General features: G+C 65.4%; 2 protein-coding genes and 1 long non-coding RNA gene across 6 annotated transcripts; 1 reads left to right on the top strand and 2 right to left on the bottom strand.

Annotated features, from left to right (window-relative positions):
- Nucleotides 1–222: 222 nt before the first annotated feature.
- On the bottom strand, nucleotides 223–15960 carry LMOD1 (leiomodin 1). 4 transcript variants are annotated; one of them, XM_059677883.1, is made up of 4 exons: nucleotides 15189–15960; nucleotides 2291–2777; nucleotides 1221–2245; nucleotides 223–765 (listed from the first exon to the last, which is right to left on the bottom strand). In XM_059677883.1, the coding sequence occupies exons 1-4, from the start codon at nucleotides 15453–15455 to the stop codon at nucleotides 739–741; spliced, it is 1806 nt and encodes a 601-aa protein (XP_059533866.1). In that variant the 5' UTR covers nucleotides 15456–15960; the 3' UTR covers nucleotides 223–738. The 4 variants fall into 4 exon arrangements, with proteins under 4 accessions (XP_059533866.1, XP_059533867.1, XP_059533868.1 ...); XM_059677884.1 differs by having other exon boundaries at nucleotides 1221–2266; nucleotides 2336–2777; XM_059677885.1 differs by having other exon boundaries at nucleotides 2348–2777.
- Nucleotides 15961–18158: 2198 nt separating this feature from the next.
- Nucleotides 18159–19153, bottom strand: LOC132222703 (uncharacterized). The gene is made up of 2 exons (XR_009450276.1): nucleotides 18930–19153; nucleotides 18159–18891 (listed from the first exon to the last, which is right to left on the bottom strand). It is a non-coding gene; the product is annotated as an uncharacterized LOC132222703 (long non-coding RNA).
- A 104-nt stretch (nucleotides 19154–19257) lies between these two features.
- Nucleotides 19258–23986, top strand: TIMM17A (translocase of inner mitochondrial membrane 17A). Its single transcript, XM_059677898.1, has 6 exons — nucleotides 19258–19406; nucleotides 21042–21141; nucleotides 21242–21305; nucleotides 21474–21602; nucleotides 22284–22394; nucleotides 23548–23986. The coding sequence occupies exons 1-6, from the start codon at nucleotides 19381–19383 to the stop codon at nucleotides 23643–23645; spliced, it is 528 nt and encodes a 175-aa protein (XP_059533881.1). The 5' UTR covers nucleotides 19258–19380; the 3' UTR covers nucleotides 23646–23986.
- The last annotated feature ends 939 nt before the right edge of the window (nucleotides 23987–24925 follow it).

Genomic DNA, 24925 nt, shown 5'->3' with positions numbered 1-24925 from the left:
GAGGCGGGGGCGGAGCGAACACGCCCACAGCCCGTCCGGGCGGGACCTCCAGGCCGCAGTGTCAGGGGCAGACCCGGGGGCCTGGTCCGGGCCTGGGCAGCCCGCTCGGGGGGCTGTCCCCACACCGCACCCTGCAGTGAACGTGTGCTGAGGGCGGCGAGGGTCCCCGGGGAGCGGGGTGGGGCTCAGGGCCTCGGCACAGCACAGAGGGGCCTCGCCAGGCGCAGCGAAAGGCTGGAATATATTATCAAAATCTTATGGAAAGACAGCGATTCACAACATAGCGAGTGGGTGTAGGAAAACGTCTGCTTTGGCATCAAACCTTCAGGTCCAGCTGCGGCCTGTCCCTCCCTCCCCAGGCACTGTCCGTCTGTCCAGGCTCTGTTAGTCCGGGGGGAGGGGGGCGGACATCCCCATCCCCGTCCCTCTCCATCCCCATCGTCTGCCCTGCCCTGCACACCAGCCCAGCAGCCTTGCCCAGGGCTCCTCAGAGCTGAATCCTGGCCCTGGAGGGCGGGGCTGGGCCGTGACCGGTCCCTGTGCACATCCTCCCTGGCTCCCGCGCCATCTCCTCCGAGCGGTGCCTGAAGGACTCTTCTTGCCCAGAAACATCGGCCCGCGGAGAAGAAACATCCGGACGAGAGGGCGTGGCCCGGCCTCAGGACCCCGGGCAGAGGGGACGCAGCAGGCCAGCCGGGGGCGGGTCTGGGCGGCCGGGGCGGTGCCCACAGCCTGGCCCTACTGCAGCAGCTTGGGCACCTCCACCTGTAAGGACAAGGCAGGGCGTTTAGGGAGCTGCCGGCCAGGCTCAGCCACCTCCAGCCTGTTCCTGGGCCCAGGCGCACGAGTGGGCCTGAGGGTGGACACGTGGGTGCAACAGGAGACGCTGTCCTTTCTCCTGCCGCCCAGGCCTCACCGACATGGCTGCCATCCCCGGGGTCGTGGGCCGGACGGTGGGTGTCCCTGCACTGCACGCACTGACTCTCCCCGGCGCCTTGGGGATGGACGGTCAGGCTGGCCGCTCTGGGAGGGAGTTCAGGGGGGCCGCGCCCTCTGGGGCGGCTGCCTGTTGTGTCTCTTCTAGGGGGAGGGGAAACTGGAGGGAGAGGCTAGAGGACAGTCCCCCTGAGGGACAGCGGTGCCCCTGGAGGCCAGGCCCACCGGCCGCCCGGGCGTCTGTCCTGCCGCCAGTGGCCCCGCTGGCCCCTCCCTGCACTCACCTTCTTGAGCTGCTTGAGGTTGCTGGAGCGGATGGCGGCCAGCAGCTGGTCGCGGGAGTTCTTCTCCTGTGGGGGGAGGGCCTTGTCCCCCAACTTCCTCTGGGTGGCGGGGGAGAGTGAGTTCCTCAGGTTCTCCACCATGAGGGGTGGGGCCAGGGGCGGGGCCAGGGGCGGGGCCAGGGGCGGCGGAGGTGGGGGCGGGGCGGCCGGAGCCCCCCCTCCCTTGGGTGAGTTCTTGGGCGAGGCCTTGGGAGACGGCTGGGGGGAGGGGCTGGGGGAGCCCTTGGCGGGCGCCACGACCTTGACCTTGGGCACCTCCAGCAGCCCCTTCCTCTCCTGCAGCCGCCGCTGCCGCTGGCGGTCCATGTTGCGGCTGAGCAGGTTGGTGACGGTCATGCGGGGCCCGGCCAGCTCGAAGTGGTAGCCCAGCTTGAGCAGCGTGGTGTTGTCCTTGAGCAGCCCCGCGATCTCCATCTCGGTCTTGCCCCCGCAGATGTGGCGCTGGTTGTGGAAGCGCAGCTCGGTGAGCGTGCTGTTCTGCAGCAGCGCCCGGAAGATGGCCAGGATGCCCTTGCCCGTGATGTGGTTGGAGTCCAGGTTGAGGCTGGTGATGGTCCTGTTGGCCTTGAGCATGATGGCGATGGCGAAGGCCACGTGGTCGTCGGCCCGCGTGTTGGCCAGGGCGAACACCCGCACGGCCGTGTTGAACTCCAGGGCCTCGGCGAAGCGCACCAGGATCTCGGGGGTGATGCAGTCCGAGTTGTTGACGTTCACCTCCGTCATGCTGGGGTCGTTGCTCCTCACGCGCTCCAGCGGCTCGTCGAAGATGCTGGGGGCCGCCTCCTCCTCCCCGGGGGCCGGGCCCTCGGGGGGCTTGGCGGGGCCCCCCGGGGCTGGCTTCTGGGCCGCCTCGCTCTGCTTCTCCTCTGCGGGCGCCTTGAGGCTGGGGGGCGCCTCCTGGCTGACCTTCTCCTCCTCCTTCCTGGTGGCTGGGCCTGCACTGGCTCCCGCACTGGCTCCGCTCGCTGGGGCCTCCTTCCTGGTGGCTGGGCCTGCACTGGCTCCCGCACTGGCTCCGCTCGCTGGGGCCTCCTTCCTGGTGGCTGGGCCTGCACTGGCTCCCGCACTGGCTCGGCTCGCTGGGGCCTCCTTCCGTGCAGCCTCCTTGTGCTCTCCCCCTCCTTTTCCCTTCCCGTCCTCTTGCTTCTCATCCTTGTCTCTGCTCAGGCCAGTGCTCCTGGGCCCCCCTCTCGGCTCCTCCTCCTTCCTGGGGGCCTGGCCGTCGCCCCGCCCACTGCCCCCCCCTTCGGTCTTGTCCACGGCCGCCCTGACCCGGCCCCGGTCGATGCCCCGGATGAGCTTCTCTTCCCTGGGCTGCGGGGCGCCTTTGGCCTCAGCATCATCCTTGTCTCGAGAGAAGCCCTTCTTCAGGACCCCCCGCCGGGGCGCCCGCCCCGCGTCCGAGTCCTGCCTGGGGCCCAGGGCCTTCCTGCCGGCCTCGCGGCCCCTCTCCCCGCCGTTCTTGGCATCTGTCTTGGTCTCCGCTTGCTTGCTTTCCTAAGAATTCAGAAAAGAAAATAAACAGGAGGCGCTGGCTCCCGGGGGAGAGGGATGGCGACGGGACACGGGTGGGGACGCTCTGTGACCACGGAGGACCCCGAGGGCTGGGCTCCGGCCCCGAACCCGAGGGCTGAGACCACGGGGACACCTGGCGGCAGCCCCTCCCCAGGGCCTTTCCCGTCCGAGACTTAGGCCTGTGTCCAGGTGGGGCCACGCTCAGCCATGTTGGGACGGAGGCCAAAGGGCAAGTCCCTAACCCAGGTCCGGTCTGTATTTACAACGTTGAATTTGTGTTCATGGAGGCTTTTTGCATTGCTTTGATTGTTTATAATTTCATGAAAATATCTGTCATCCTGGTCACTAGCTTTCGCACCCCCCCACCCGCACCCCCCTAGCATCCTGGGCTGCGGGCCAGGGCCTCACCTGCCCACCCGGGGGCTGGCCCTGCCTCCAGGGAGGTCAGCGGGTCCCGGACACGGGGCCTCTACAGCCAGTACCTGTTCTAAGCGGGGAGATTAGGACTCTGTGACCCGCTGTGACCACAGACCCTGAGGAAGGGGCACGTCCCACAGCTCCCAGGCCGCTTTGGGGAGCACTGCCCCCCCTATGTTGGAGGAGCTGGGAGGCAGGACCATTGAGAGCAGATGCGAGAGCAAGCTGTCCAGCCAGGACAGGCCTCAGAGCAGCGGGGACCTTAGGGGCTGGCGTGCCTTCACGACATGTAAGAGGGAGGGAGGGCGAGGCCTGGTTGGTGGAAAGGCTTTCCTCTCTCAGGGGAGCTAGGGGTGGGGGACGGGGATGGGTGGGGCAGGAGAAGGACCCAGCACCCCCCCCAGCCGGGTGGGGAGGACGGAGCGCTGGCCTGTGGAACAGCCTGTACCTGCAGCACAAACATGCCATCGGGGACCAGCCCCCCCAGCGGGTTGGGTTTATTTAGCAGCGAGTCCTTGGCTCCATCCCCCAGAATCACAACAGAGGGATGGCCAGGGCCCGGGTGAGACAGGTCCTTGGAATGTGCCGTCCCTCCTGCCCGTCCCCCCTCCTGCCCTCCCCCCCTGCCCGTGGGCGGCTGAAGGGACTTGCTGGGCCTGGTGCCCGTGTGGGGGTGGGGGGAGCCCCTCACTCTCACTCCGAGACCTGAGGCCCCCCTTTCAGGAGCGGAGGCAGCAGCGGCCCGGCCGCCCCTCGACTGGAAGGAAGGGAGGGAGGAGAGGAAACGCACAGACGGCAGCCGGACAGACGGCAGCCGGACACGAGGAACCGACGGGTCGCCTTTCGGGCCAGGACACACCTGCAACCAGCCCAGTCTGCCCGGCGAACCCCCTCCCCCCAGCCCACACCCCCTCCTCGTTCAGGGGTTTCATCCAGGGCTGCCCACGGGAGCTGGAGGGGCAGCTGCCCTCCTGTCCCTGCGCTTCCTTCCCGCGGTGCCCCCTGCAGGGCCCCCCACGCCGCCCTCCAGCCGCCCTCAGAGGAGACAGGGCCCTTAGAGGTGAAAACGTGACCACGTTCGCCCACAAGCTCAGGGAAAGGGCTCCAGACCTGTCTCACCAGCAGCCACCGCCTCCCCTGACCTCTGACCTTCTCTGACCCTCCCCAGCCTCCCTCTGGGCCCGGGGGTGCCTGCTGCCCACAGCACCCAGCACCAGCCTCCCCCTCGCCCAGGGCTCCCGGCCAGAGCCCCCTCCCGCCCCTCCCCCGGGCTCCCCGGATGCCCCCGGCCCTGGGGCCTGCGCGTGGCTGTTCCTGGGGCCTGAGCCAGCCCCTTAGGAACCGAATGAAAACAGGCTGATTAATCACGTTTCCTCCAAGCGGCCAGGAACGGGCTGGGGCTGCCCCGCGAGCGCGTGGCCTTAAAAGGAGAAGAGCCTTCTGCCCGCCCGGGCTGGGCTTCTGGGAGCTCCTCTGAGAGGCAGCCCGGCCGGCCAGCGGCTCTGGTCCCAGAGCTGGGGTGCACCTGGGCCCCCCAGGTCATTCTCTGCCTGGCCCGGCTCTAGGCTCACTGGCTAGTCATCCCTGTGGGAGGAAGGGCTTCCGTTAGAAACAGCCAAGGGCGTCCCCAGGGCACAGGCCTCGGCCTGAGGGAGCTGTAGGTGGGGACGCGAGGGGAGTGGAGGACGGCCCCTGAGAACCCTGACCACCTGTGGCCGGCCACCTGCCTGTCCCCGTCTCCTCCAGGCCCCACGGCCACATGGCTCCGGGCCGTCCCTGGCTGGGATCCACGCGAAGTGATGGGAGAGCAGCCGCCGGCCTGGGCCTCCCGGCCGCTCCCTCTGCCCTCTCGGCGGGCGGGGCAGTGCCCTGCCCCCTGCACCTCAGGGCTCGGCCAGCGGGCCGTGACTCATGGGGAGCGTTAGGCGAAGCCCCATTTTTGGAGAAACTGGGAAATCTCTGCAGAAACAAACAAGCCACTTCAGCTCTGCCCTGGGACGGCCTGCTCCCTGCTCCTCGCTGCCCAGCAGGTCTGCAGCGCCTGACGAGCCTCCGACACAGGGCTGCTGGTCCCTGGGGGGGGGGGGGGGGCGTCCACGCGGGCCTGGCCCCCACCGCCTCCCGCTGCTGCCAGCCAGGCTGCACCTCTGCTCCCACAGCCCTGTGTGCAGAGGGCCCAGCTGGGTTAAGGCTTGGGGTCCTGTCTCGAAAGGGTTGGTCCTTCTTGAACGAGGGCCCCACACGTCCTCGGTCAGACAAGTCTGGCCGCCCTGGGCCTGACAGCAGAGCTGGGCGGAGGGGCCGGTTTATGGCATTCGCCTCCTGGGAATGGCACCTCCAGCCCCCAGCCCCCAACCCCACCCAGCCCCCAGCCTCGCTGCCTCCCACGGAGGCTGCTGCTGCCCCAGATCGTCCTCCCTCCTTGCCTGGCAGGGTGCAGTGGGTGCTGCTGGGGTCCCTAGAGGTTTCTGCGGGTGCGGGGAGCCCTGCCCTATTCGACCCCCCCCCCCCCCCCCGTGCAGTGGCATGAGGAGGTGCAGGGCAGAGCTCAGGCCACCTGTGCTGGGAGCAGTGAGCTTCCGACAGCAGGGCCAGGGCCAGCGAGCTCGGGTCGGACGGGAACCACTGGGCAGAGAAGGCGGGGGGGCGGCAGAAGGGGAGAAAGGAGACCGTGGAGCACAGTGCACCGGGGTATCCCGTTCTCTGCCGGGGGGGGGGGGGGGCGGGGGGCTGAGGGTGCTGAGAGGAGCCTGCAGGCTGCCTGCTGAGGCCGACGTCGATGGAGACCGTGCAGCTTCTATCCAGGGAGGGCCCCTTGCCCAGGCGTGGACTCAAGGAGCCTGGCCGCTGCCTGGGGAGGGAGTGGAGGCCCGGAGGCTGGAGGGGAAGAGGCTGTTGGAGGCTTCCCCAAAGTCCAGGCGGGAGGTGAGGGGGCAGGGAGGCCCCCAGGCCCTCCAGGCTGTGCCTCTGTGAGCCCAGCCGGCGCAGTGACGCTCCCCTTATTCTCCTGGGGGGGACGCTGCTTGGCCTGGTGCGGGCACCAGGTGGGTTTGGTCACGGACCCTCCGCGTGTGGGCAGGGCCTGGGGAGCCGGAGATGGGCCGACTGCCTCGCCTTCCTGCTCCTCCTGCACCTGCAGTTTCCGGGGTGGAGCCCGTCCTCTCCTCACGTGGTAACAACCCCCCCCCCCAACCCCCGACGGAGGGACCAGGCATGTGCGTTCCTCCAAGTCCACGCAGACGACACCTCCCAGGGTCACGGGATCCCCATCAGGACCTCGGTCCCGGGCCTCGGGGCTGCCTGTGCGAGACACGGTCTCCTCGGCTCCAGGCCCAGCCCCTGCGCCTGCCTGGTCCCGTGGGGGGACTCGGTGTGACCGTGTGAGGGCTGTTCACCGGCCGCTCGGCCGGCTCCCTCCCCGGGAACGGGCGCCACAGGCCACAGCGAGGCGCTGGCTCTGAGGTCTGTTGGGGCCCTGGGGCGTGTGTTTATTGGGAACCATGTAAATGTCCAAATATAGGCACACGGCTCAGCCCCGCCACAACGGCTCCGACAACACCCACCGCCCAGGAGGCCCGGAGGCATTCTCAGCGACGGGGGATGTGGTTTTAACAAGTAAAAACCAGCCGTGTCCGTGGTCACAGTCACACGGGGCGGACAGACCCCACGGGGCGATGGCGTCAGCGAACGCTCCGTCTAGAGGAACCCTCGCCCCCGGGGTCACCCTGTGCCTTTAAGGCGAGGATCCAGGGCCTGACCCCCAGCGCGGGGTCTCCCGGGCTCGGGGGACTGTGAACGCAGTCGGGCAGGGACAGGCCAGCTCTGGGGAGGACGAGGTGCCCACCAGGGCCTGCTGTGAGCCCCCACCCATCGCGGGGCCGCCCTCGGGCACGTGCTCCTAAAACGCGCCTCCTCCTGCACATCCAGAGCCTGCTGTTGGGGGGGGGGGGAGCCTGGGAATGTCAGGTGGCCTGTGGGGAACCTGGCTGAGAAGAGCTGGTCTTGGGCTCCGCGGCCTTTGTGCCCACCTTCCAGCCCCTGGGCACGTCTGCCTGCATCGGGCGTGCCTGACCTCTGGGCCTCGCGCCCACCTCCTCACACCCGCTCCCGAGGCTCTGCCCCAAGAGTCCTCAGCCGCAGCCCCTCGTCTGGACCCGGAGGCAAAGGGCCGAGCCTCCCAGATTCGGGCGGATCGGAGGGTGGGAACCAGCGGCCTCGGCCACGGAGGAATGAGGGTCGCAGGCGAATGGGGTGAGTCGGCGGGAAATGTCAGGCCCCGGAGAGGAGAGGGGCAGGAGGAGCAGCAGGAGGAGGAGGGAAATGGAACCGGTTGCGCACCAGGCCTGGAGGTCCTCTGTGCCGAACACACAGCACCAGGCCTGGCTCAGAGCGAACTGGCCGTTTGTAAAACGGACAAGGACCACGGCCAGCTCTGCCTCTGGCTGAGGACTTGGACACGAAGTCGCCCTCCGTCTCAGGAGAGAGCGTCGGACGGGTAACCAGGCTCACCACGCAGGACAGGCACGGCGCCCGCACCCTACTCTTCCTGACATCCCTGAGCCGGGCGCTGGGCTCCCGCGGGCCGAGGGAGAGCCGGGCCTGTCCTCAGCGCCTGCAGGAAGCACAGACGAAGCCGGACCCGCGCTGAGTGTGTGTGTGAGAGGCACCAGGGCCCGGCCGGTGGCTCAGTGGTTGGAGCGTCGCCCTGTGCACCAGAAGGCTGTGGGTGCCACTCCCGGTCAGGGCGCTGCCTAGCGTGCGGGTCTGGGCGAGTATGGGCGGCAGCTGATCGATGCTTCTCACACTGATGTTTCTCTCCCTTCCTCTCTGTAAAAATCAATAAACACACCCTCAGGTGAGGATTGCAAACGACGTGAGAGAAGGGCCCGCGGTGCCCTCTGAACGCGGTGGACAGGTCACCCAGCCCGGAGGGCAGGTCGGGCACAGGAAGCCCTTGGCGGGAGACAGGGATGGACAGACGGATGGGACCAGCTGGGGGGACCAGCTGGAACAGAGGGGAGGGCAGGAGGGCGGAGTCAAGACAGATCCCGAGGGGGGGGGACAGTCACCATGAGAGTCCAGGAGGGGGGCGGGCGGCGGGAGCCGGAGGCCCGCGGGGAGGCCCCGCAGCCCGTGAGGGGGCAGGTACCGCGTTGAGGTGCCAGACGTTCTCACCCGAGCTCAGGTTCCTCAGTGAAACAGGACACGAGGCCGTCTGCGAGGTGAAAGCAGAGATGGCGGGGCCGGGGGGGGGGGGGCAGTGGGGGTCCCTCTGAGATAAAGAGGCACCGTGGAGGCTGTGGTGGCCGCCTTCAACCCCCAGAGTTACGCTGTCCGGGTGGGACCTCAGCTCGGAAGGGAGTCGGGGTCCGAAGCCACAAGCGGGGGGGCGGGGGGGGTGTCTCAGCAGGAGACTGAGGCTGAGGCTGAGGACGAACAGGAAAGTAGGTCTGTCCTCGAGGAGTGGGCATGGGCGAGGCGGGGATGGGAGCAGGAAGTGGACACACGTCCTGCACCTCCTTCCGGAAAGGTCCTGGGTAGAGGGTCTGACCTGGGGTTTAGTCCAGTGTCACCTTTTTTTTTTTTTTTTAATATATTTTGTTGAATTTTTACAGAGAGGAAGGGAGAGGGATAGAGAATTAGAAACATCGATGAGAGAGAAACATCGATCAGCTGCCTCCTGCACACCCCCTGCTGGGGATGTGCCCGAAACCCAGGCATGTGCCCTTGGCTGGAATCGAACCCGGGACCCTTCAGTCTGCAGGCCAACGCTCTATCCACTGAGCCAAACCGGTTACGGCCAGTGGCACCTTTTTTAAAATTAAAAAAAAAATTTTTTTTGTATTGATTTCAGAAGGGAAGGGAGAGGGAGAGAGAGCATCATTGATGAGAATCATGGACCGGCTGCCTCCTGCACGCCCCACCCTGCGGATCAGCCCTGACGGGAACTGAGCCGTGACCTCCCGGTTCACAGGTCGACCCTCCGCCACTGAGCCACACCAGCCGGGCAAGTGCCACCTCCCAACAGGGTGAGGACAGGAGGCAGGCCGTGTTGGAGGGCGCGGTCGCTCCCCGTTCCCTGAGAGAGGGCGTCACTGGGAGTGAGGGTGACGGCCCCCGGTTGGTTAAAGCTCACTGTCCACAGGTCATGCGCTGACCTTCACACGGATGCACTTGACCCTCCCCAGGTCTCCATCAGGCAGCATCGCCTCTGTCTGCAGGGGAGAACATCCGTCACCACCACTTCCCAGGACCCACCCCGAGGGCCCCGCCCAGCAGAAGTGACGTCACAGCGCTCAGTCCAGCAGAAGTGACGTCACAGAGCACACTCCAGCAGAACTGACGTCACAGCGCTCAGTCCAGCAGAAATGACGTCACAACGCACGCGCGCGCTCCAGCGACGTGGCTGGGGATCCCCTCAAACCGGAGCAACGCAAACGTCCGTGAGTGGAAACGGGGGTAAAGCGCGGCCCGCTGCCCCGTGGGCGGCTCAGCCCCGAAGTAACAGCTGCTGCGGACGCCGAGGAGCCGAGGCAAAGGGCGCCCCGTGGTCCTGGTCCTGCGCGCAAGGCTGACTGCGGGCCGGGCCGGGTCAGCTAGGGGCCCGCGGGGGGAGGGGGGCTCCGGGGGGAGGAGGAGGCCCCGCGGGGGGAGGGGGCTCCGGGGGGAGGAGGAGGCCCCGCGGGGGGAGGGGGCTCCGGGGGGAGGAGGAGGCCCCGCGGGGGGAGGGGGCTCCGGGGGGAGGAGGAGACCCCGCGGGGGGAGGGGGCTCCGGGGGGAGGAGGAGGCCCCGCGGGGGGAGGGGGCTCCGGGGGGAGGAGGAGGCCCCGCGGGGGGAGGGGGCTCCGGGGGGAGGAGGAGGCCCCGCGGGGGGAGGGGGCTCCGGGGGGAGGAGGAGGGAGGCTCCGGTGTGTAACTTATATCCAACAAGAGCGCGTGGGAAAATCCTGCCGTCAGTGCTCCGTGCGACGCCGACAGGACCCAGAGAATCAGGGAACCGGAAAGGCTGTGGGAGGCGCAGCTGGGCGTGGGCGGGGCCTGCGGGGTTGGGGGGAGCCAGGGCCCCCCTTCTCCTCCGGGAGGGAGGTCGAGGTGGAAACTGACGTTCGCGGGATGTCGGTGGGAAGCGCCCCCCCGCCCGCCCCCCCCGCCGCGCCTGCCCGGCCCTGGGCTCCCCCTGACAGCCCGCCCTGCCCCCACGGCCACCGCCTGCCCAGCTGCCTCCCCTCCGGTTCCCAGCCCAGCGCCCCCCCAGGACCAGGCGCCATTCCACCTGCGGCGGGAACCCAGCTCAGAGGGATGCGACCTGCTCGGTCCCCCAGCGGCCCCAGCAGAGCAGGGCGGTCCGGGCCCAGCTGGACTTCAGCACCAGGCCCAGGTCATCCTGCACCAGCGCCCGGGGAGCTGCCCCCCCCCCCCCCGCCTCCGCTGCTCAGGGTCTCGGGGGGCCGTGCGGGCAGGCGAGCGGCCAGTGAGGAGTCTGGGCTGTCCGGGGGGCAGGGAGCAGGAGCCGCCCTCCCGGCTGTTGGTAAACAGCGCCCTGGTGACGACCGGGCGTCCAGTCCGCCGTGGCCCTGGGGACCGGACCGTGAGGCTGAGCCCTGCCAAGGCGGCCTGGCTGTCCCCGCGCTCCCGGCCCTGGAGCCTGCAGGGCGGGAGCTGGGGGGAGGATGACACCCAGACTTCTCCACTTCTCCCCACTGGCTCGCTCCCTCCTCTCCCTCCTCATTCCCTCACCCACTGGCTTTTCAGGGCATTTATAGGTGCAGGCCCTGGGCAGGGAGTGTCCGCAGTGTCCTCCCCACAGGCGCCTCCTTCCCCCTCTAACCCTCGCCGCCCCGCCCCCCCGTCAGCGGCCCCTCCACCTCTGCCCCTCCCTGCCTCCAGGGCTATTCTGGGCGAGGACCAGTCTGGTTAATCCCCTGAATCGAGGGCTGTGCCGCCCAGTGCCCTGCAGACCCTGTAAAGGGCAGTCTGAGGGTTAGGGCTGCAGCGTGGGAGGCTCCCGGCACCCCATCCCTGTGGCACCCCATCCCTGCAGCACCCCATCCCTGTGGCACCCCATCCCTGCAGCACCCCATCCCTGCGGCACCCCATCCCTGCAGCACCCCCATCCCCGCGGCACCCCTATTCCTGCGGCACCCCATCCCCGCGGCACCCCTATTCCTGCGGCACCCCATCCCTGCGGCACCCCCATTCCCGCGGCACCCCCATCCCTGTGGTACCCCCATTCCCGCGGCACCCCATCCCCGCGGCACCCCATCCCCGTGGCACCCCTATTCCTGTGGCACCCCATTCCCGCGGCACCCCATCCCTGTGGGGATTCCTGGGTGCTGGGCATGGCCAGGGCAGGTGGGGGAGGAAGGTCGGGAGGCTGGCCCAGGGGGAGCTCTCAAGTCCCCCCGCCCCCCGTTTGCGTGGGCCAGGGCCTCCTCCAGCCGCCGCCTGCCCCGCGGTGCCCCGGCCTGTGACCGCCCCGGTGAGGGAGGCAGGAGCCCGGAGGAGGCCGAGGCTCTCGCTCCACTTGGGACGGAAGAGGACACACGAGCTGACCCGCTGGGGATCCAGTTCCCGAAACCTGAGCCGAGGGGAGGGCCGGGTTTCACGCCGCCGTGGGCTGCACACCTGCCCGCCCCGTCCTCCACCTGAGGGAGGGCCAGGGCGCACAGGTGAGTGAGAGCCGGCCCCTTTAAAGGGAGGGAGGACGTCCGCTCTGCCCAGCCCCGCCCCTCACCTTGACCCGGGCTGACCTTCGCTCAACAAGCAGAGGTGACAATGGGCAGGACCCGTGGGGACACGGGTGGGGACAGCCTGGGGCTGGTGCTCACACCAGGGGCTGCCCTCCCCGCTGGAGGAAGGGGCCTGAGACCCCAGGACAGACAGGAGCTGGGGGGGCACTCATGACGATGGTCACGCCCCCCACAGCACTCATGAGACCATGGTGAACCTCGGGGCGCCTTCGCCCCAGGAAGACCCAGAGCTTAAGACACAGCTGGGCCTGCCTTGCCGCTGTCGGCACCCAAGTGAGCGAGGGAAACGTCACACACAGAAGCTGGGGCGACAGCCCACCTCCAGCCGCGGCCCCTGGAGTGTGAGCGGGCCCAGGCCCTTCCACCCACGCCCCCACTCCCCCTCCACGCCCCCCACTCCCTTGCAGTGCTTTAACGCAGCTTCCCTAACCCCCCAAACCGGGAATACTTCAGTTTTCCTGTCTTCAAGGCGAGGACCCTTTACAACAGCGGTTCTCAACCTTCCTCATGCCGCGGCCCTTTCATACGGTTCCTTGTGTTGTGGGGACCCCCAACCATAAGGTTATTTTCAGTGGCTACGTCATCACTGTCATGTTGTTACTGTTATGAATCGTCATGTAAATATCTGATATGCGGGATGTATTTTCATTGTTACAAATTGAACATCATGAAAGCATAGCGATGAGTCACAAAAACAATATGTAATGACATATGTGTTTTCCGATGGTCTTAGGCGCCCCCTGTGAAAGGGTCGTTCGGCCCCCAAAGGGGTCGCGACCCACAGGTCGAGAACCGCTGCGTTACAACGTATGTCCACACAGCACCATCCCACCCACGAGGAATTAACCGAATTGACTTCGTACCCCCGATGTCCAGGCAGGACACGCTCCCTGACCCTCACCCGGTGCTGCTAGTGTTAACTTCTAACCCACACCAGGTTAACAGTTCGCTCCTGGTCGTGGGGGACGGGACCAGCCTGGCTGCAGCCGCTGCTCCCATAACAAGACCACAAGACGGGACATGGAACCCCCGGGCTGGGGTCCCTGACCCTAAGGAGCCGACGAGCTCAGGCCGGCCTGGTGTGGCAGAGGAGGAGGGACAGTCCTCAGCCAGGCAGGCTGGCTGCTCCCTGTGTGACCTTGGGCTGCCATTCAACCGCCCGGTGCCTCAGTGTCCCCATCTGTGTAATGGGGATAAGCCACCTATTTCCCAAGACCTGTGCGGCTTAAACAGAATAGCGGGTGAGGGTGCTGGGCGTACGGCAGGCTCTCTGTACATGCCCCTTGAGTCTGCGGAGGTGGCCTCACTGTTTCGACCAACCTCTGGAGTCCAAGGCAGGTCAGTGAGAGCTCCCGCCCCCCCCACCGCCCTGCTGCTGTGATGTCCTCCCCCCCATGTTTACTCCTCTGGCCACTCAGGGAACAGCCAGCTGGGCGTGCACCGCCCTGGGGGGACCGGGCAGGCGGGGAGGGGAGATCTGCTTTTGGCTCACTCCCCGACTGCTGGGTCTGGCCTCCGGGGACTTGGTGATTCATGGCTGCGGTCGGTCGCGGAGTGCCCACTGCACGCCAGCCCAGAGACCGTGCCGCCCGTCCGGCCCGTTAAGACTCTCCACAACCCTCTGAGGTGGGCGTTTGGTGGACGGGAGACCGAGCGGGTAGGTGCCCTGTGAGTTGGTCACACAGACGGAGGGGCTGCTGCTCACACCCGGGGGCTGGCCACACACCCGCCACTTTGCCGAGGCGGCTGAAGGAGCCACCTGTTCGGCTTCCCCCCTTCACCCCGACTGACCGAGAGGACCCTGCCCAAGGCTCAGGATGCACCCTGAACGCTGACCAGTCGCGCTGCCCTCACAGGCCCTGGGACGGGTGAGGACAGACATCCCAGGAGGGAAAGCGGGCGGAGGGGGTGCCGTGTGAGCGCACGCATGCGCACGCCCTGCTCGGCTCCGTGGGCATAAACAAGTGTGCACGGGGGGGGGGGCAGGGATGGGGGGACGGGGGGATGGGGGGGCCTGCATGGTTCTGGCTGAGGGAAAGGCTGTGGGAATCAGCCTCGGGGGCAGAGCCCTCACCGGCCCCATTGGGACTAAGAGTGTGCGTCTGAGCTCCGCCTGGGCGTGGGCGGCCGTGGGCACAGAGCGAGGACTGGGGGCCTCGGGGGCGCTGAGAGGTGCCAAGCCTGTGGGGACATCTCCTTTTTTCTCTGCTTCCCAAGGAGGCCCCACAGCGGGCCCCGCGCCTCTCACTTTCCTGCAAACGGTTTAGCATTTGCTCATCCTTTGCAGAGGCCACGGCCTGGCCCCCAGGACGGTGAGCCCAAGCCTCCTGGCTCCCCTGCCTCCCGACCTCTTAAACCTTAAACATGGTCCTGGGTGGGGGCAGAGCGGAGCCCAGGCCCTCGGCCCCTCCTCCCGCCCTCCCGCCCCCACGCCCCCACGCTCCAGGAGCCACCACGTGCCTGTGACTGCAAACACCGCCCTCATCTCTGCGAGGACACATCCCGGGAGCAGAACAGGACGGGGATGGAGGGACCGGCCTCTTCTCGCCAGGACCCCAGGCAAACGAGCAGGTGGGAGGGAGCGGTCTGTCCCGGGAAACTCACCAACAACCGGGGACAACAAGGATGGGGAGCAGGCCTGGCTCCGGCCCAGCCCCATGGGGGCGGTGCTTCCCGAGCTGCCACCCCTCCTGGGCGGGCGCTGCTGGGTCCACCTTCCTGCCCAGCAGAGGGGCCTGGCCCCTGGCACAGAGCTGGCCGGAGGAGGGGCCGCTCCCTCAAGAGGCTCCCCCAGAACGTGCAGCCCCCCCTCCTGGGAATGTCACTCAAGCCACACAGGCCCCGCCTCCCAGACCCGGGGCTCCGTGGCCGTGGGAAGCCCCCCTGCCCAGCCTCCGGGAAGGAGCCGGTCCCTGCAGGGAGGGCTGAGCGCCTCCTCCTGCTGGCGCACCCGTCCCTCCTCCCCTCACAGCGGGCGAAGGAGCCCACAGGTGTGGGGGCCACGCTCAGGGCCACCTCCAGCCCCCCCTCCCCCCGCAGCCCCTCTGACGCGGGGTGCTGTCCGCCAGCACATCACGCCCCGCCCGGCACAGGCACGGGGTGAGTCCCAGGCCAGCGCAGGGAGGGGTCCTTCTGAAACCGTCAATCCTGGGGGGTGACGGGCCCCCTCTCCCCGCGGCCCCCCTCTCCCCGCGGCCCCCCTCGCCCCGCGGCCCCCCTCACTCACGTCCACGTCCTGGGACAGCTCCCGCTGGATGAGCTTCTTGGTCTCCTTCTCGCAGAAGGTGAGCATGGCCTCGCGGTCGTAGCTGCCCGTGGCCGGCTTCTCCGTCTGGTTCCGCTGCCGCAGCCCCACGGGCACGCTGCTGTCGGGGTCCGCCACGTCCAGCTCCTTCTCCAGCTCCTCCATCTCCTCGGGGGACAGCGTGGACAGCAGGCTGTCGATGTCGGGGTCCTCGCTCACCTGCCGGCGGTACTTGGCGACCTTGGACATCTTGGCAACAGGGTGCGCCTCTTGGGGGGGCGGGTGGTGGCCGGGCGGGGAGGGGGGCCGCTGCGGGCAGGACAGGTGGGTCTGGACGGAGCTGATGGGCGTGGAGCGACCCCCCAGCTGCTTGAGGACGGGGCTCCTCTGCCCGCGGGCGCGCGAGGCAGGTGCTGGGCGATTTACTGGGAGCTGCTAGCAGCCTCCTCCGGCCGACGGGGCGGGCGGGCGAGTGGACCAGCGGTCGGCCCAGCAGCCAATGAGCCCCAGCGCCTGCCCGGCCGGCGGGCGGGGAGGAGAGGCCAGTCCCCCCCCGAAGGGGCGGGCCCAGCTCCCTGTCAGAGCGGCTGAAACTTGAGGACATTCCAGGGAATCTTGGAGCGCGCTCTGTGTGACCAAATTTAGTGCTGAGCATTTAGCCTTTTAAAGACAAGCCGCCCCGCGATGAGAAAAAGATGCAAAAATGCAGAGGCCTGGGGAGCAGGTCTGCGCCAGGCCAGCCCGGCGAGCCGCGGGGTGCAGGGGCTCCAGTGCATGTTTTACCCAACCCCCGGCCCCCCTCCCCACAGGCTGCCTGGATGTCCTGTGGTCGGTACCAGGTCCGCTGACCCGTCCTCCGGTGTTTGGTCCTGGTGGGGGGGGGAGGGGTGCCCAGCCCTTTTCGGCCCCAGGAAACACATTCCATTCAGGATGCTGGAAACCTCCCCGCCCGCCCGCCCACCCATCGTCCCTGCCAACGGGAGCCTGGGTGCTAGCATCGGAGGCCCTGGGTGACTCCTAGAGGGAGAGCAGTCAGCCCTCCCGTGCAGCAAACTGAAGCCGGCCGGCTGTTGGGGGAAGAAAGAGGGGTGCGGGCAGGAGAGTCCTAAAGGGCCTTCAGTTTCCAGGAAGTGTCGGCTCCTGGGAAGGGGGTTCAAACCTCCCTCCCTGCCCCTCGGCTTCTTCCTGCTCCTGCGAGTCTGTGGGGTTTCCTTAGGGAGCGGGGAGGGGGGAGTGGGGGGCCGGCAGGTGGCCACATCTCAGTCCAGAGCACGAGTCCCGAGTCCCCGAATCCCCCCGTCTTCAGGGAAACATAACTCTGGCTGCGGGGAGGGATCCGGTTGCACCAGGCCTGGCACGTCTCGGCGGGCTCTGCACGGCGCATCCCTCACGCCGCCTCGCACGGCCACAGACATTCAATCTCCTGAGAAGCCGGTAACCCATCGGGCAGACCCTTCGGTCTTTCCTGGCGTCTCGCCACCGGGGCCAGAGGCGCGGCCGCTTGGGCGGCCCGTGCCGCGTCCGTGTCCCGGGATCGGCTGGGACAAAGCCCGGCCCTGCGCGTCGTGCCCGCGGTCCAGCCTCAGGTGGAGGCCGAGGAGGGGACGGCGCTGGCAGGTGGGACCGCAGGCGGAGGTGAGGCGGGCGGGCCTGAGAGGACGTGGGGACCGAGGGCTGAGTATCCCGGGGCGTCGTCTGTGTCCGTGAGTCGGAGAGCGTGACGTCCGAGACCCAGGGATGCTACGGCGTCAATGTTGCCCCGGCCGGTTTGGCTGTGGATAGAGCGTCGACCTGTGGACTGAAGAGTCCCGGGTTCTGGGTTCGATTCCCGTCAGGGCACATGCCAGGGTTGCGGGCTCCATCCCCAGTGTGGGGCGTGCAGGAGGCAACTGATCAATGGTTTTCTCTCATCATTCGTGTTTCTCTCTCTCCCTCTCCCTTCCTCTCTCTCTGAAATCAATGAAAGTGTATTTAGAAATAACTTTAAAAGAATTATATGCCCTGCCCGTCTTGGCTCAGTGGATAGAACGTCAGCCTGCGGATTGAAGGGTCCCAGGTTCGATTCCGGCCAAGGGCACATGCCTGGGTTGCCGGCTGGATCCCCAGTGGTGGGCGTGCAGGAGGCAGCTAATCAATTACTCTCTTGTCATTGATGCTTCTATCTCTCTCTCCTCCCTTCCTCTCTGAAATCAATAAAGAAATATAGTTTTTAAGAAAGAATTATAACGTCGTGCCCCTGACGTGTAGATTCTCGTATACACCAGTTTTACCGCAGTAAGAACCCAAAGCGGGGCCTCTCTGGGCCGGCCGACCCGTGTCGGGCCCCGGCTTTGCTATCTGCCGGTCCGGCGGCGACTCTGGGCCAGCCGCCTTCTCCCCCGGGACTCGCTTCACCTTTGCCATCTGTGAAGCGGGGGTGGCAGGGCAGGAAAGCAGAGAGGGCCACGGGCTCGGCGTCGGGTGACCTGGACTCGGGTCTGAGGGGCGTGACCTTGGGCGCCTTCTCATGCCGCTCTGAGCCCGAGGGGGTGGGCAGTGAGGGTGTCCCAAGTGCCTGCCTGGAGGAAGGGGTGTGCAGTCACTGAATGGACGCAGGAAGCAGGATCACACATGCTGAGACACAGTGAGCTCGCGTCCAGTCACCCCGTTCCCTTCTCTGCGGGCGGGGAGGGAGGCGGGGGGTTTCTCTGGTCGAACCCGCGGGCCTGCAAGCCTCCTAGGTGAGCAGAACCGGGCCGGGAGCTCTGAGCCGGAGCACGGGCCAGGCCCATGAACGAATGTCTTCCTGAAAGGCCGGAAGGGGAGGGGAGAGGGCAGAAGAGAGGAGAGATCCCCGACCCCCCACCCCACCCCGTCTATACCTCCTGCCCAGCAAACAGCCCCAGCCACAGCCTGGACCCCCAAACCCTAGAGCTGCCTGCGGGTGAGCCTTACGTGTCCATGAAATCGGGGTTTCCTTTTTGTGTGTTTTTTTAAAGATACTACTTTTTCATTTTTATTTTTTTATCCTCACCTGAGGGTATTTTTCCATTGATATTTAGGGAGAGTGGACGAGAGAGGGGGACAGAGAAGAGGCCCCGACCAGGGCACCGGGCCGGGGAGGAGCCTGCAACCGAGCTACATGTCGTGGAGCGGAATCGAACCCGGGACCCTTCAGTCTCCTCCGACGGACGCTCTATCCACTGAGCCACACCGGCCAGGGCGCCGGGGTTTTTCCTGGGTGTTGGGGGCGGGGGAGGGGGTGTCTGGCTGGGAAGGAGGATTCCTGAACCTCCTTATGGCCGATTCCCTAGCACATCCCCTGAAGGCGACAGTGGGGGTGACGCTGATGGAGGCATTATGGTCGCATTCAATCGATGACGTATCTCCTCTCCCCCGCGATTTCCTGGTGACACTTGCCGTCCCCTGGCTCCCTCGGGGCGGCGCACGGAGCAGAGCCCACAGGCCCTGCAACGGGGGCTACTGTGCACCATGCACGTCGCGGGCGAGGCTTCCGGTCAGCAGGGTCAGCAGGTCCCTGTCCACAGTGACGTTTGGGGGAACCCTAAGTCAGACTCGGATTTCCGGCTGCGGGACCCCGCGTTGCCCCAGGCGAACGTACTTGGTCCATCTCCAGGCTGCGGCCTGCACGGGCGGGGCCTGTCCACGGCCACTAGGGGGCGCGGGTCCCCGGCCTGTGGGGCCCCTCCTCCGGGGACCCCTGGAGGGAGGCCCGGCAGAGACTGAGGCCGCCGGCCCCTCCCGGCCCGCGCGCCCGCCCGCCTGTGCGGTTCCCTCGCTCCACTCCAGGCGCCGGGACCCGAGGCTGCGCGTCGTCGGCGAGAGCTTCGCGCTCAGGACGCACTGACCGGGCGGCACTCACTCGCGGCGCGCAGCCAGCGGGCTCAGGGAGGGGCGCGTATTGGGGCGTTTGTGAGCCCCAACCTCAGCAGGACGGCACCGCGATCCCCTCTGGACCCCGCGCCTCGGGGACAGGAAACCGGAGCTCCCCTCCGGCGGGGACCATCTGGGGGACGGGGGCGGGGCCAGCCTCACGCTTCCGAGCTCCCATTGGCTGCGTGCGGAAGCGGCGAGCCAATCCCCACAGACCTTCACGCCCGCCTCTGGTATTACTTCCGCTTCCGGGTCACGCCCTGCCCCGCTCTCCCGGCGTCGCTCGCGCGCCCAGGTCAAGATGGAGGAGTACGCGCGAGAGCCCTGGTGAGTCGACCGGTGTCCTCCCCTGGTCCTGCCCGTCGCCCGTCGCTCTCCTCGGTCTCCGGTCGCCCAGGTCGACGGCGCCGGCCCGGGACCCGTGGGCGACGCGGGCTGAAGCGTCCCGTCGGCTCCCCCAACGCGGGCCTCCCGCACGCAGCCCCCCGTGACCTTGCGGTGGACGGGGCGTGATGGAGCCTCCGACCCGCTCTCAGCCCCGGGCCGCGCCGACCTTGTGTGGGGGTCACGCCTTGCCCCCCGCTGCCGGCCGAGGTGACCTCGGACGCGTCCCCCGTCTCGGGGGGGGGGGGTGCATTCCCGAGGCATTGGCGTCGCGATGCGTGACCCCGGGCGCGGAGTGGGCGACGGTTTTACCCACAAGGTTCATCCATCCATCCATCCATCCATCCATCCATCCATTCATTCACTCACTCACTCAGTCATCCATCCATCCATCCATTCATTCAGCGCTTACGGAGGGCGGGCCCCTGCCCAGCGCTTTGTTCGGTCCCGGGAGTGGCAGGTGGAAAAGGCAGGCACACCGGTGGGTCCTTGCGAAGGGCAGGAGGGCCTTTCCAGTTGCCTGCGATGGAGGCTTCCGGGGTCCTCAGTGAGAAATGCCGTTTGTTTGGGTGAGTCACCTGTCAGGGCTGGGATGGGCCACTTTCTGGATGACAGTATAGCCCCCACGCTACTCCCACGGTGCACTGTCTATGGGCTTTTGCACAGCCCCGCCCCCGCCCCGACTTTTGTTAAATGAATGAATACTGGGGGGACCGGTTAGTAATGCGGATTAGCTGTTAACCGGTTAGTAATGCGGATACCGGTTAGTAATGCGGATTGACCCTTTACCAGTTAAAAATGCGTATTTTTATCATCAAAGAAAACACAATTTCAAGAGAAACATCAAAAGTGCTTTGTTGAAAGTCATGTCTCTCGCCAGCGACACATTTCCCCATCTTTCGGGTCATGTGTGGAGACCGTCCCAGTAGAACTTTTCTTGTTTTGAGTCAGACCATCCAGAGGCCCAATATCCCACTTCTTCGCACGTTTTGAAGGGCTGCTCAGAAAGCAAGCGCGTGTGCCGTCGGTCGGAACAAGTGGTCACCTGAGGGAGCAATACAGCAAAAATAGCACACACATATCGAATCGCATACATATCCACACGTGTGTGACTCCATCTATTGGAAAGAATCCGAATTACTAACCGGTCCACCTGGTGGAGTGTTAGCCGGCTCCATCCCTCCCGGCTCAGGTGACTTGGGGCCGGATGCATATGATACAGATGTGTGTCGGTTGCAGAGGACCCTGCTGTGTTAGCAAAGACCGTTTTTTTTTGTTTGTTTGTTTTTTAAATATATTTTATTGATTTTTTACAGAGAGGAAGGGAGAGAGATAGAGTTAGAAACGTCGATGAGAGAGAAACATCGATCAGCTGCCTCCTGCACATCTCCTATTGGGGATGTGCCCGCAACCCAGGTACATGCCCTTGACCGGAATCGAACCTGGGACCTTTCAGTCCGCAGGCCGACGCTCTATCCACTGAGCAAAACCGGCTTCGGCAGCAAAGACCGTTTTAAGGTTGATGAGTGAGAATGAGACGTAAGGTCTTTTTTCTTTTTCTCTCTTCCCTGTTCTTAGCCCCTGGCGCATTGTGGACGACTGTGGCGGGGCCTTTACCATGGGTACCATAGGCGGCGGCATCTTCCAAGCGGTCAAAGGTTTTCGCAATTCCCCAGTGGTGAGTGGTGTCTCATTTTATCGCCGCCTGAAACCGGGGTTCGCCACCGTCGCGTTGGAAGCCGTGTTCTTTGAATACACCTCTGTCTGCCTTTCCACAGGGCGTGAGCCACCGGCTGCGAGGGAGTTTGACAGCCGTTAAAACCAGGGCTCCGCAGTTGGGAGGTAAGAAAGCAGCTTTCTCATTTGTGCTCCAGGCTTTTCTGTTGGCTCGAAGACGAGGCTCTATCCACTGAGCCACATGGGCTAGGGCTGAACGTATTTTTCATTATGACACTTTAAATGTAAGATGAGAAGGTAAAGTTTGAACGGTTTTGCTTTGACATAAAACAGGTAGCTTTGCGGTGTGGGGAGGTCTGTTCTCCATGATCGACTGCAGCCTGGTTCAGGTCCGAGGGAAGGAGGACCCCTGGAACTCCATCACCAGCGGGGCCTTGACGGGAGCCATCCTGGCCGCCAGAAGTAAGCACCTGCACAGACGCCGTGGACACGACGGCGGGGAGCCCTGTGTCTTAATTTACTGGCGTCTGGAATGTGTAAAACGCGGCATCGCTTGAGTTGGTACAGCCTGAGTGGATATGGCGATTGGGGGAGAGTGAGAGGGTCCGTGAGGAGTGTGTGAGCGTGAGCGGGGAGCCCTGACCCCCACGTTCCAGCGGCTGAGAGCAGCTCACGTTCTGGGCCACGTCTGCCTCCGCCTCTTCTCTGGAATTAGTCCTGGCTGCTGTCGCGCGCGGCGGTTAGGGATAAAGCGCATGGAGCCGTCTTCTGGATCTTGGGGACGGAGAGTGACCCAGAATCCCTCTGGGCTTCGTAGTTCGGGCCAGGAGTCGGCTCGCTGGGTGTAGAGTCGGGTAGTGACCGCTTGGGCTCTGTGGGCCGGGAGGTCCTTGTCGCAGCTCTGCAGCTCAGCCCTCACCGCGTGGAAGCAGCCCCCACCACACCAGTGGGTGACACAGCCGTCCCAGGAAGCGCTGTTGACGTGAAGGGGCGGGGAGCCGGGTTGGCCTGCTGGCCCTGGGCTCCGCAGTGGGAAAGGGCTTGAGAAGGGGTGGGGTGCAGCCACATGACGGCTCTGTCCTTCACTGTGTCTGCCTTAAGCCAGCTCTCTGTTAACGTGATCTCTGTTGTCCGTGTTCCCAGACGGACCGGTGGCCATGGTGGGGTCAGCCGCGATGGGCGGCATCCTTCTGGCTTTAATCGAAGGAGCTGGCATCTTGTTGACGAGATTTGCCTCCGCACAGTTCCCCAACGGTGAGTCTTTTTCTGCTTCATCCGTCACTCAGACATTGGGAATGGCTTCCTGATGTTTAAAGGAAGCGCATTTTGTCTGTAACAGGTGGTCGTTTGTGGCTTATTTTCTGTGTTGATGCGCTGTGGGTCAGGGTTAGGAAAGGCGCTGGCTCAGTCATGTCCAGCACAGTCGCCAAAATGCTGTGGTCAGATAATTGGCTGATCTTCCTGAGGGTCCCCAGGTTCTATCAGTGCTCACGTGCTCCCGCTAAGAAATTGCTGGTCATGTTAGAGGGGCTTGAAAATGTATGACAAGAATGGCCGTCAGTCCTCACCTGTCCGTGCGTGGGCACCGGGCCCTGTCCGAGGTGCTGGAGACACCGTGCGGACGAGGACTTACATGGGGGGGGAAGGCGACCAGCACATTCACAGCTAAATGTGGTTGTTTGCTTGTGTCCCTGGCTTTGAAGAGTGGTGGAGAGTGACTCCTGTCTGGGAGGGTCTGTCTTGGGTTCTCAGGGAAAGGATTTCTGTGGCTAAGTGTTCCTTTTTCTGACGAATCGGGGAAAGTTAAATTGTGTGCTGAGGGATCCTCATGTGCTTAGCTGTGAGCGTGTACTGAGCCTTGTAGCCGTGGACAACTCGATTGTCTACATGGGGTGTCCGGGCGTTCCAGGACTCAGTAGCGAAGCTCTGACCTGCCTCTCGGGCGCCCTGTGCAGGACAGGGGGACACAGTGGTTGGGAATTATCTGGGAGCTTGGACGAGATTCCTCGTAGACTTAGGAGTGGATCACAGCTCCCCGTTCGATTTGTCTTCCCCAAGGCACTCGAGAGAGATTCCGCGTCCGGGCAAGTTTCAGACGCACGGCTGGTCGGATGCGGTGGGGCTGGGCCCTGGCGCTCCCGCTTCTGTGTTCAGCCATGGCTTTGGGGTTCGCACTGTGGGGCCGGCTGCTTGCTAGTTTGTTTTCTCACTTAGGGCTGTCTTTACACCAGGTTCGCAGGTGCTCGCGTGGGAGATGGCGTGGGAGATGGCAGGGTTACAGGGAGCTCAGGTTGCGGCTGACGTACACAGCGTTTTCACTGCGCCGGTTGTTTTACTTCCTACAGAGGCTAGTTCTTAACTGTGCAATATTCGAGTGGTTTGTAAAACTCTCTTCTCTGAACTGCAGGGCCTCAGTTCGCTGACGACCCCTCCCAGCTGCCTGCGGCCCCGGCCCCGGCCCCGCTGCCGTCCTCGCCGTTTGGAGACTACCGGCAGTTCCAGTAGGACTCCTCCCAGAGGGCGCGGGGCAGGGCGGCTCTCAGGACCTCAGTGACAGGTGGTTCCAGACCGGAGGTGGACAGCTGCGGCCACAGAGGCCACGAAGAGACTTCTAGCATTTTCTCTATTTAAAGGAACATGGGGTGGGGTGTTAAAGGATAATCCACTTATTTATTCGCCCTGGAGGGCGTTCGTGATCAAAGTGAGAAAACATTAAGGGCCGAGAGGATGCAGGACCACAGGCACACGGCGTGAGCTTGGCCACCAGCTCCTCGGGCACTCCTGCCTGGCTTGGTGTTCTGTTAGTCAAACAATAAAACTCCTGGAGCTTGCTCCTTCTTCGATAAGTCGTAGGCTCTGCCTCCCACCCGCCAACACGCCAGTGACGCAGAGCCTGCCGAGGGTGGAGGGGTTTGTGTCGGCGTCTCCCTGGGGTGAGCGGTGTGTGAGGAGGCCGTGCGGCCGCCTGGATCCTTCCGCAGCAGCTACTCCTGGATGGAAGGCAAGGCCACGCCCTCCGCTGCACGTGGCAGGGGGTCAGGTCCTCAAACCCGCCCTGTGAGGTGCTGAAACCTCCCCGCCCAGCCCCTGCACCCGAGCGGGTTTCGGGGCGTCTGGTCCCTGTGTGTGTCCCTGGAAGAGCCACCGCGCTTTCCCACAGCGGCTGCGCGGTCCTTACTCCCACCCGCCACGCAGGAGGGTTCCGTTTCCCATTCCTGCCGACACTCCTTTTCCAAAAGCGTCGCCTCCTGGAAGGGGTGAGTGGGGTGCTGCCTCGGTTTTGTTTGCATTCTAACGGCCTTTGCCTCTGTGCTCCTGGCGTTTGCATGTCGGTGCAGATGTGCTTGTCGGTCTGTAGCTCTTCACGCTCAGGGGGGCCGGTGACTAGGAGAGCGCGTAAGGACAAGGCCGGGAGCGGCGGGGAGCCTGGTCCAGGGCTAAACCCCTGAAGGCTGTCGCGGTTCCGAACGTCCGTTCCTTATGGCTCTGCCCTGGGGGGTTGTGTGTATGTGTGGGATGCGCACGTGTGTTTGCCGTTGTCTGAGGGAACTGTCTTCAGCTCTGCACATCGGGAGCCGTCCTTGGGCACAGGTGAACCTTGTGGAATTGGGGGTGGGGTGGGAGGAAAGCCTGAAACGATGGAAGACCAGCTCTCTCTGGGGAGCACGTGCAGGACGCTGGGGGGTGGGGGGGAGGGGGAGTCCTTGCTCAGGGGCAGGGCCCGCCCGTGGTTGAGACAGATGCGTACAGCCCACTGGGGGCGGGGGTAGGGGGGTGGTGGTGGG

The sequence above is a fragment of the Myotis daubentonii genome, chromosome 20 (genome assembly GCF_963259705.1).
Source record: "Myotis daubentonii chromosome 20, mMyoDau2.1, whole genome shotgun sequence".
Lineage (NCBI taxonomy): Eukaryota > Metazoa > Chordata > Mammalia > Chiroptera > Vespertilionidae > Myotis > Myotis daubentonii.
The sequence above is the reverse complement of the archived record's forward strand: the minus strand, read 5'-3'. Positions and strand labels throughout refer to the sequence as shown.